This window comes from Danio rerio, chromosome 4 (genome assembly GCF_052040795.2).
Source record: "Danio rerio strain M-AB ecotype USA chromosome 4, GRCz13ab, whole genome shotgun sequence".
NCBI classification, from domain to species: domain Eukaryota; kingdom Metazoa; phylum Chordata; class Actinopteri; order Cypriniformes; family Danionidae; genus Danio; species Danio rerio.
The window spans coordinates 61900808-61912393 of NC_141024.2; the positions used below are offsets into that span (position 1 = coordinate 61900808).

Here is an 11586-nt window from a genome sequence, read left to right on the forward strand (position 1 = left end):
CGGTACACTGCTTCACAGCGAGATGTATCGTTTTTTAAAAACATGCTTTGAAGCCTCGGCGCACAGTCACATCTCTAGTGTTTCCTTATTTAAGCTCTTTGTACACAGTTTATAAGCTATATTTTAATCTCTGAATCTGAATTTTTTAAAATAATAATTACTATTTCACTCTGACAGGGTGGACATGTTAAGCTTGACAACATTCAGTTTCAAACACAACATGAGGAAAAATAGCAAACATAAGTGTAGATAGTTACTGTGTGCACAACAGATGTTTTCACTTCCTCTGAAGAAAAGCAAAATGGACACAAGGATGACAATGAGTACATCAGAGGGGTCTTAAAGGGGCATTTACCACATCATGACAGGGTGGACAGCAATTTCAAGGACACGTGCAAAATGATTAATATAATATTAATAAAATAAAATAAAAGTTATTAAATTGATTTTGTTAAACAACCTGTTAAAGATAATGAGAATATTTCCAAATCTTTTTAATTTAATCTAATTTACCAACATTTTAGACTCACTGAAGTTGTCTGAGCAGTGTGTGGACATGGCAAAATCACATCCATTCAATGAAAGAATGACGCAAAAATTTACAAAAACATATTTCAAAACACTTATAATTCTACCTGCATGTGCGTAAAGGTTTAACAATTATATCAAAACATCAGAGTTTCTTTATTGCACATTATGTCCATATAATATTGTTAAATCATGGGACATCAAAGGCACTTTTTAGTGATAATGACCAAGCTAGTGAAACTAAAACATGAAGTAGTAATGGGTACTTTTATACTTAAAGGGCACCTATTTTACCCATTTTCAGCATTTAATATAATTTTGTGTCTCTAGAATGTGTCTGTAAAGTTTCAGCTCAAAACACCCATCAGTTTATTTGTTATACCTGTTAGATTTCCTGCTATACATACTTAGTTTTAGTGGATTAAACAAGTCTTTTAAAATTGTCTTTAAAATGTTTAGAGTAAAGGTTTTGATCAACTTCAAATACTGAATATGTATATATATATATATATATATATATATATATATATATATATATATATATATATATATATATATGTATATATATGTGTGTGTGTGTGTGTGTGTGTGTGTGAGAGTGTGAGAGAGAGAGAGAGAGAGAGAGGGAGAGAAAGTGGAAAACGAGCGAGAAATGTATCAAGAAGTCATGACTGCAACAGCAAATAGCAAAAAAAGCGAAACAAAAGAAAAGACTTTTATTTTGGCGTGATGTGACGTCATAAGTCTGCGCCGCTCTTGCGCTGGATTCAGCTGGAGAAAGGTTTGTTTTAAAGCGTTTACACTTATATAAAGCGATTGATTAAAGTTTTAGGCTTTTTTTATCTGATGCTAAATTATGCTGTTAATGCATAATGCTGCTGTTGACAACATTATTTTAACACTTTATACTATTTAGTATTATTTTACTCACAGTAATGAGGGCTATTGTTTGAATAAACTAAAGAAACAGAAACAGTGTGTAATAGGTGTTTTAATGAAGGTTTAATTGATTAAATAGCATAATGTCATTCCATTCTAAATATACATCCCTATGTATGAGAAACGGAGTACTAGTTTTAATCAGCTCATTCTTTATAGCTCTGACTATAGAGGTAAAGTTGGTTTTATATTCACACATTCGTTCATTTATAAGTCTCTATATTATTCACCATGTTACTTTGAATATTCGATTTGAATTAGCATGCAAGTATTACTACTAAACAAAATTATTCATTGGTTTGTGAACAATTTTGTACTTTGATAGTTATTGGCTGCTAATATGATTTCACTGTTTAGAGTTTGCAAATAATACTTTCATGAAGTTATATTATTAAGAGAAAAGTCTGATTGTGCGAATATAAAACCAACTTTACCTCTATGCTTGGACATACCTGATTTCGTTTTTGTAACTGTTGAAGCAAGTGTTGAAGAGAAGTTATTTTATTTCTGTTAATTTTTTTTACTTATTTAAACAGGACATTTTTATTGTTTTGTTAATTTTAAGCAGGATAAAGTGTCCAAACACAGAGAAAAAAAATCCTGCTGAAGCGACTGATCTCCACACTGTTATAAAGATGGCGTTTATTAAAGAGGAGAGTGAAGATGTGAAGATTGAAGAAACATTCACAGTCAAACAGGAAGATACGCAGGAACAAACAGGTTGGTTTTCATTCTCAAACACCAACTCAGTCATATAGAGGTAAAGTTGGTTTTATATTCGCACATTCATTCATTTAGAAGTCTCTATATTGTTTACCATGTTAATCAAGCTCTTATGGACCGTTTCCACTAAGTGGTTCGGTTTGGTACGCTTTTATGGCCGCTTCCACTGTTAAAAGGCGTACCGAACCAAACCGTACCGTACCACTTTTTTGGCACCCTTTTGAAAGGGTCCCAAACACTAAGGCCGTACTCACACTAGGTAAAGTTGCCTCGAACCGGGCCAAAGCACGCTTGTCCCCCATCCTGTCTGCCCCGACGGCCCGCACTCACACCACAAACGGGCCTCGGCACGCTTACGTCATCACTGCTGCGCTGTTCAGTGAGAAGCGCTCTCTCAGCAGCACAGTGGAGATTTCTCTAGTTATATCGTTTCAGTCGTTTGATATGCAGTGACATGCAGTCAAATATTTCGCCAAACAGTCCTTAGGGATGCGGTGACACGCAGTCAGATATTTCGCCGAACAGATCCGCCACTTTTGGCGCTCATAAACAATCATAAAGCTCTCGTGCTGCAGGTATGAGGAGGTCTGCTGAAGCCGCGCAGCTGTCGTGCTGTGAGGAGTTTGTGTCTTTAATAAACTACGGCAGTTTGCGTTTACAGAACAGTAAGAATGATTAATAAATCCATATGAAACAGTCCCTTAAAAGTCACGTCTTGCTTTCAGTTTTGGGCTTTGGCGCGTTTTGTACTCACACCCAAAGCCCAAGTGAACCGCGCTCAGGCCCACCTCTTCCAACCGGGCCAGGGCCAGCCAAGTGAACCGTGCTTGAGCCTGATTCAGCGCACTCACACTTCTCAAACGATCCGGGAAAGGGGCCTGGGCACGGTACGGATGGCATAGTGTGAGTAGGCCCTAAAAGGCAGAGCTAGACGCGCAGCTGAACGCTATTGGTTTACAGAGATACGTCATTCGTAGACACAACAAGCCAGAATGCAAACAAAGGACCCGCCATGTTTAAAATACACAGCGAGAGATTACAGCGGAATTATATACATATGTAGCCATGGTCGATCCGGGATCAAACAAACCCTGTCGTCATCTAGATAAACAGCCACAAAGTCATGGAGAAGAGCGGATTTACCCTGTGCCGCGTAGTTTTTTACGAGCCGGTCTGAAGCCTGAGTGGTTTCGCATTCTTCCTTGTGCTCGCCGCTCGTCTCTATCTGAAATAACAAACTTCTTGAGCTGATAATAATATATGCGCTTGATTATTGACAAGCTTTGGAAACCCGGTCCTTTGAGAAGCTGACAAACGCGGGACACATTCTGTGACACAATCAGAAAGAAAAGGACAAATGCGGGAGTGGAGCGCGGAAAAAAGGCGAAGCCAAGGAGCACGTTATTTCTTCAGCAAACGTGAACAAACTGCCTTGTCTTAATCTTTATTATCACCTTTTAGACTAATATGAACTGGGAATGATGGAATGACTCTCTAACAGAGGCTACATGTGCTACTGAATATTACAGACACAGATGAGAGGTTTTCACTGACTGGAGGCTATACTCAGGGCCGGCGCGTCCATAGAGGCGACCTAGGGCGGCAGTATAGAGAGGGCGGCATCCGCGACACCTCCCTTACCACCCGCGTCCTCAGTTATGTCTGCGACACCTCCCTCACCACCCGCGTCCTCAGATATATTCGCCCATAGACGACAGAATAGAGAGGGCGGTCTCAGCGACACCTCCATCAGCACCCGTGTGTCCTCAGTTATATCCGTGCATAGGGCGGCAGAATTGAGGTCCGCTACACCCGCACGTCCTTAGTTACAACCGCGCATAGGGCGGCAGAATAGAGAGCGCAGTGTCCGCGACACCTCCCTCCCTCCTTCAGCACCCGCGCGTCCTCAGTTATATCCGCGCATAGTGTGCTGATTAAGAGGTCTGCGACACCTCACTTCATTTTCATAACCGGTCACTTTCATTTTCACATTAGGGTTGAGGGCGGCAGTTCAGCTTGCTCCGGCCCTGGCTATACTTTGTGTTGTTTTGAACTTAATTAAGGACGAAATGTCTGCTTTGTGTAGTTCTTCTGTAGTTGGTAACATATCAGAGACTATAAGGGTCTGTATGTGTTCATATATATCTTCATTTATTTATTTACTTTATATAATTACAGACGTTACAGTAGGCTATTTCGCACCGTCATTGATCTGCAGTTATAATCAACTAATGTTCATAGAAAAGTTAGTAATAAACATTTATACACAAGTATTTATGTGTGTAAAGCATCTGTTTTGTGAGAAGTGCTTTTCATATGATATGTGAACGACCTGTGCAGCTTTATTGTAGACATTTTCTCGAGCGAAAATGACGTCGACTGAAACTTTGTCATACACCACGCCCACTAAAAGGGTACCCTTGGTAGTGGAAACGCAAGCCTGGTAAAGGTGACCCGTACCGACCCGAACTGTACCATACTGTACCAGTCAGTGGAAACAAGCCATTTGGTCCAGGGTCAAAACCAAATTTTTAAGCACTGTAAATGAATAGATATACTCAATTCTTTCAAATGCCTTATGGGCATCTAAAGAAATTAAGTCCTTTGGATTGGTATTATTTCAGGTAAATAAATAATATTAAATATGCAACAAAGGGTGTAAGATAACTGTCTCCCAACAATAAAACCAGTTTGATCTGGGTGAATTATATTTCTCATGACTGACTCCACTCTGATTGCCAGCACTTTTGGCAGGATTTTATACAGCAGAGTGAGCTGATCGGACGATAAGGTTCACATTTAAGTGGATCCTTACTCTTTTGAAGAAGTACTGTTATAACAGCCGATGTCATGAAGGGGGGAGTGATTCCGATACAAGAGCTTTAGCAAATACCTTGCACAACAGGGGTGTTAACTTGGCACAAAACTTCTTATAAAACTCAGCCGGGACGGCATCAGGGCCTGGTACTTTTCTGATTTTTTTTTTTTTTTTGTATTTTTAATTTTAGAAGGTGTTAAAATTCCTTCTTTTGTCAACTGATCTAAATCACAGAGGGATGGTAATTCTTAATAATTAAAAAAGCTCTCAATGCGTTCAATTTCCTTTACCTCAGAGCTGTAAAGAGTTTTATAGAAGTTTTTAAATTGATCACTAATACCCTGTTAATCAGTAATAATACTGCCATCATCCTTACTAACTGCTACTATAACGCCAGCTGCTGAGGATTGTTTCAGTTGGTAACACAATAACCTGCCAGCTCGTTCACCATGTTCATAATGAATCTGGCGTGATCTTATGTGGAGATCCTCAATGAGTCATTCCGCTTGCAGAATAAGTATTTTTTTAAGAAGCTCTTTAGAAGATGATGTTGAGTGTAGCTGATCAATTGTATTAATTTTTTAGATGCCATTGCCGATGGCCGACAAACTTCACGATGCTGGGCCTGCATCACGATCCATCGCCCCGCCCCACATTTATATTGATATATAACTTATTATTTGCATGTCATCTTAATAGCAATAACAGTCTTTTTATGAGCTGTGTTAAATGTTACTTATAGCTGCTGCTTGCATGGCTGACAGCATCGTGAGGATTAAATGAAGGGTTATACAATACCTCTCGCGCTTAAATGTGTAGATTCAGTGCCAAACACGGTTACCAGCGGACTTAAAGCCACTAGAAGTCTTTTATCCACTCTTGTTAAAGTGTAAATGGTGGATTAACATTCAGCACATGATTACTAATAAGATGCGCCATTATTAATAACTTAAGGTAAACCTGTCTGTTATTTTCATTCTCTCATCTTCAGTGCCTCACATTTTCGCAGCTGTAGCTCCCATCATCTGAAGGCAGAAGGCATTCACTGAGTGACTGACAGCTGATATTAACCAATCATTTGCATTCAGTTGTAGAGCAGTGAGCCAATAAATAGAGCACAAAGGCGGGGCAAGCATTGCAGGCTTTTTTACTTCAAGTTCACATAACAACTGTTTTAATCTGTTCCTGAGTGCTGCGTTTGGCGCTTTTAGGTGCAAAGATGCATTCTGCATAAATGTCTCCTAAATCTGCGCATGCGGTGAGGATTTTACAGTAAAAACAAATGTATGCACTACAGTGAACTCCAACCGTACTCTCGTCTCCTCCACCAGCTGTGGGAAAAGCCCTTCACTCTTTTTTTAACTAGTGACATAAGTATTTTCTTTCTCATTTGTGTTTAAAGGTCTTTCGATTTTGGCATGATGTCTAGCTTTTGAAGCTCTTTTGGTCTACTTCACTTTGTCAGACTGGTCCTATTTAGGTGATTTCTTGATTGTGAACGTGTGTGGTAGTAATCAGGTCTGGGTGTGGCTAGAGAACTTGAAGTTGGTGTGATAAATTAAAGTTGTTCTAATGGGAATTTTTTTAAGTGCCTTTTCACTGAGAGTTTTAATGATTTACTAAAAAGTAAACTTATTTTTATTTCAGACCTAATTAAAGATTACGATGAGAGTAAAGAGGAGGAACATCATGTCAAAATTGAGGACAAAACTCATTTAGAGACTGATGGTCTGTTAAAAGTGAGAGACAAGAGTTGTTTAACCTGCACTCAGTGTGGAAAGAGTTTGGCAAGCAAAAGCAAACTAAAGACTCACATGAGGATCCACACTGGAGAGAAACCATTCTCATGCTATCAATATGGGAAAAGTTTCAGCAAATCATCACTTTATAGACACAAGAAGATCCACACCGGTAAAAAAACATTTACTTGCACTCAGTGTGGGAAGAGTTTTAACTGCTCATCACACCTTAATCAACACATCAGGATCCACACTGGAGAGAAACCATTCAGATGCACTCAGTGTGGGAAGAGTTTTAACTGCTCATCACACCTTAATGAACACATGATGATCCACACTGGAGAGAAACCATTCCCTTGCACTCAGTGTGGGAAGAGTTTTAGCAAATCATCGTCGCTTTATAGACACATGAGGATCCACACTGGAGAAAAACCATTCACTTGCACTGAGTGTAGGAAGAGTTTCAGCCAATCATCATCCCTTAATCTACACATGAGGATCCACACTGGAGAGAAACCATTCACATGCACTGAGTGTGGGAACAGTTTCAGTAAATCATCATCGCTTTATACACACATGAAGATCCACACCGGAGAAAAACCATTCACTTGCACTGAGTGTGGGAAGAGTTTCATCCAATCATCATGCCTTAATGTACACATGAGGATCCACACTGGAGAGAAACCTTTCACATGCACTCAGTGTGGGAAGAGTTTCATCCACTCATCACACCTTAATCAACACCTCATGATCCACACTGGAGAGAAGCCATTCAAATGCACTCAGTGTGGGAAGAGTTTTAGCCAATCATACCTTAAAAAACACATGAAGATTCACACTGGTGTGAGAGAGTATATGTGCTTGGAGTGTGAGAAGACTTTTATTACAGCTGCAGAATTGAAACGGCACAAGAGGATACACACTGGAGAAAAACCGTACAAGTGTTCACAGTGCAGTAAGAGGTTTACTCACTCAGGAACCCTGAAAACACATGAGAGGATTCACACTGGAGAGAAACTGTACAAGTGTTCACACTGCAGTAAGAGGTTTGCTCACTCAGGAACCCTGAAAGCACATCAGAGGATTCACACTGGAGATAAACTGTAGACGTGATCAGTGTGTATTAGGGTTGGTTACCGAAACCCGGTGCCATTTTAGCACCGCTACCTTGGTAACTGGTATGTATCGGTATTAAATCAGCATATGAATTTCGGTGCTTAATTTCGGTGCTGCAACATGAACGTGAGGGGTGCATGAAAAAAGGCACATATAGGCGTTGTGTCACAGCATCACTAAACATTTAATTCTAAACAACTTTGAGGAATACGGACAAGCGATATCAAGCAATTGTTATTGTCGCTAGGGAACAGACGCACGCAACGTGCAGAGTACAGAGCATTTAGCCTGGAACCAGTGGTTTTCGGTGAGCGAGAGCGACACTCTACAGATCAACATGTGTGATCACGTTCATCCAATTTGCTTAAACTAAGCATTCTAAAGCATATTTTACAAGCAAGGATTCTTACACAGCAACTGTCTTCACAAAAGTGCGTGTAATGTTAAGGGGGTAACATGTCAAATTTAATGACACATGTAGAACAGATGTAACACATTGATCAAATGTAGTTTTCAGTCACGCTCATGTAAGTCATATTCAACTCGTTTAGTTTTGACTTTATTCATTTTTGATTTCCGTCTTGAACACATGATTTATTTACAACACATTTTTAAATTTAATAGTTTAACTGACTCGTTTCTAATATTTAACTTTACTTTTTTATGCTGACAGTCAGTGCAGAACATTTTACTAGTTATTTTGCAAGACAGTATTCAGACAAAGTCCCTTTAAGTATTTTATAGTCTTTTATTCAGATTGAAGTGTAATTTAGACTTAAAGGGGTGGTCCACTATGATCTCATATTTTAAACTTTAGTTGATGTGTAATGTAGCTGTGCGAACATAAACAGCATCTCTGAATGTAAAATGCTCAAAGTTCAATGCAAAGGGAGACCTTGATTTTTACAGAGTTAGCTTAGCAAAGCCTACAATGAACGAATTTTGGGGACTACAAAAAATACTTCCAAAAAATACTGTGAGATCACAAAAGTTCATTATTGCGCGTCCCACACTGCACAGGTAATGGCCATTGCCAGAGGCGCTGTAACGTTACTGCATTGCAGAGGGAGAAATGCCATCCTGCTGTTTCCACAGAACTTCTCTGTTTCTGTTGTTGGGCTTCCAAATGACACGACAGAAGCACAGAAGTGCTTACAGTTCAATATTAATTATATTCCAGAGAACTATAAAATACACAGCAAGCATGATTTGACAAAACGCAGCTTCCAGAATCTCTCCCAGTTCAGTGCTGGATTCGGCTAAAATCTCCTCAAAGATGGAGCAAGGAGACGCTGTGAACTCTGAGTCATGACCTGTAAGTGTTTTTATTTGTTAAAATTGATCATGACATGTACAGCGTCTAGCCTTAACGGTGTGTTTTAGCATAAATGTAAATAACGGGAAATTATATTCATCGCTAACGACTTAGCTACAAATCCATACTTATCAGTCAAACGGCTGTAAACACACACACATACACAAACATACATACACGCACTCTTGGCCAGCACCTGCGTCTCTCTGTGTGAGATGGCAGTGTGTCTCTTATGTGTGTGCACGACTGCACTGATTGTCTTCAGGCAGCTTTTCCATGCGTTCAACTCAAGACAATAAAGTCGCAAAAGATATGTGAACGAATCATGTTACTTACACAGGCATATTCCGGATATGCGTGAAAGACATCCTGTAACACATTGATTAAAAAAAATAAAAAATACAGCAATGCTCTCCCAACTGGAGTGTAACAGCAAAAACAAATCAATCCAGGCTCACACGGGTCTCATCTCACATCTTGTGATTTAATCTGTCACCACAGAAAATAACTTAATCCGAGCATGAGAGAAAAAGAACAATAAATATCCCGCGCACATGCACTTCTCATGTTACAGACACTTCATAGTATATACACGCACACACATAAACACACTAAATGGCACAGAAACACATTTAAAGGAGCCACATCCCATTTTCACTCGTTACAGACACGTGTTAACTGACTGACTGTTTACACACAACGTGGGCGTGACGTGGAGCCGATCGGCGAATCACAGCACATTATGATGATGACCAATCAGAGTCACTTGAGGGTGGGCCTTTTAGAGGAACTAGGCAATATGACAGTCGTTTTCATGTTAGCTGAGTAGCTGTGTATAATCAAAGTGAGATATATGAAAAAATAACATGATTTCCTTCAAGTGAAACATGAGCGCACATTGCTTTGCATCTTATTTACACAACCAAGCCTTAAAATTACATTCTGGACCACCCCTTTAATCAGTTCACTACGAAAGTTAAAATAATTAGTCAAATTATTTTGTAACTGATTTGTTGTGTAAATCAAAAATATACTGTAAATATTTCTTAAGGAGGCTAATATTACTGACCTTATTATATTTTTTTTTATTAAAAACGGCTTTTATTCATGAAATAAACAATAAGAAATAGGACTTATTATGACTCAAGAATAATTATGTTTTAGGAAACACTGTAAATATTTCAGAAACATTATTTTAAATGAATGGGAGGGCAAAATAAAATGACTTCAACTGTAGGCCTGTTAAAGTTTACAGTTGCAGCAATGTGCCTTGATGTACTTGAGTGTTAGAAATGTGTTCTCCTACACCAGTACAATGTTACTTGTCAAATAAATGAACAAGGAAGATTATTTTGAGTTTAAGTTATTTAATTATCTTGTTTATGAAGACTGCAGAGTGATGGATGAAAACAAATGACTTCCAATAATGTTTTAAGTATTTTGTGATATATATGTTAAAATGTGCTCCTAAAAGTATGTGGCCCCTGCCCGCCCCCCACAGGTTAATAGTAAGCTAATGTAATTTCATAATGCAAATCTTAAATTCATGCTAACCAACAAATGATCAAATGAAATGTATTAATGTAATACAATATTAACTGATGTTTACTTTAAACTGTAATTATAATGTTCTATTAAAATTATTTTGAAAAAAATCATTTGTCAAATAAAATATTTTTGAAGAGTCGTCCACCATCATTTTGTGGCTAAAAAGATTCGATTCAGGCACCGTTTTGGCACCGGTATTGTTTTAAAAGTATCAATTTAGCACCGGTATCGAAAAACCAAATGATACCCAACCCTAGAGTTTCACTCATTCGGGGCAGCTTAAGAAGCTGAGAAAGAGAGCTCCTATACACACTGGTATTAATCCTCCTGTGTACATCATATATGATAACCTAAACCATATTTAAATAACAATAGGCACAGCAAGGAAGGGCTTTTTAGAGTAGGAAGGCTTTCCCCTCACGTTAAGAAGTTATTTAAGACTTCAAGGTTTGGAGATCTTTTTCTTAATGTTTTTTTATGTGGTTCAAGATATTCATGTTTGTGTTTTTCATGTTCCGCTCACAGTGATCTTCGCAAAAACATCTGATTATGCAAAAACAAATATAGAGTAATTACTTTGAATATTAATGGGTTACTAAATCCGATTAAAAGAAGCAAACTTGTGGCTAAAATTAAAAGAGAAAACCAACAGATAATCTTTTGGCAAGAGACACATCTTTCTGATACAGAACATAGGAAATCAGAAACAATGGTATTTAGGGTTTTCTTTTCCTCATATAATAATGGTCGTAAACGAGGAGTAATGACATTGATCTCAAATAAAATCAACTTCCAATTAATTTCTAAGATTACTGATAAAGAAGGACGATATAACCTAATTAAAGAAACTATCGACCAAT

At 38.3% G+C, this 11586-nt stretch overlaps 1 protein-coding gene across 3 annotated transcripts; it reads left to right on the top strand.

The window, feature by feature from the left end:
- Nucleotides 1-1269: 1269 nt before the first annotated feature.
- Nucleotides 1270-9621, top strand: LOC137491033 (uncharacterized). 3 transcript variants are annotated; one of them, XM_087250168.2, is made up of 4 exons: nt 1270-1309; nt 2036-2187; nt 6656-7702; nt 7788-9621. In XM_087250168.2, the coding sequence occupies exons 2-4, from the start codon at nt 2103-2105 to the stop codon at nt 7814-7816; spliced, it is 1161 nt and encodes a 386-aa protein (XP_087106294.1). In that variant the 5' UTR covers nt 1270-1309; nt 2036-2102; the 3' UTR covers nt 7817-9621. The 3 variants fall into 3 exon arrangements, with proteins under 3 accessions (XP_087106294.1, XP_087106293.1, XP_087106292.1); XM_087250167.2 differs by having other exon boundaries at nt 2033-2187; nt 6656-9621; XM_087250166.2 differs by having other exon boundaries at nt 6656-9621.
- The last annotated feature ends 1965 nt before the right edge of the window (nt 9622-11586 follow it).

What these genes read in the sequence shown, in the direction of transcription:
- LOC137491033 (XM_087250167.2), top strand. Translation starts at nt 2,103, where the DNA reads ATGGCGTTTATTAAAGAGGAGAGTGAAGATGTGAAGATTGAAGAAACA. An exon ending in AGATACGCAGGAACAAACAG is followed by an intron (nt 2,188 to 6,655) that starts GTTGGTTTTCAT and finishes TTTTTATTTCAG; the next exon opens with ACCTAATTAAAGATTACGAT.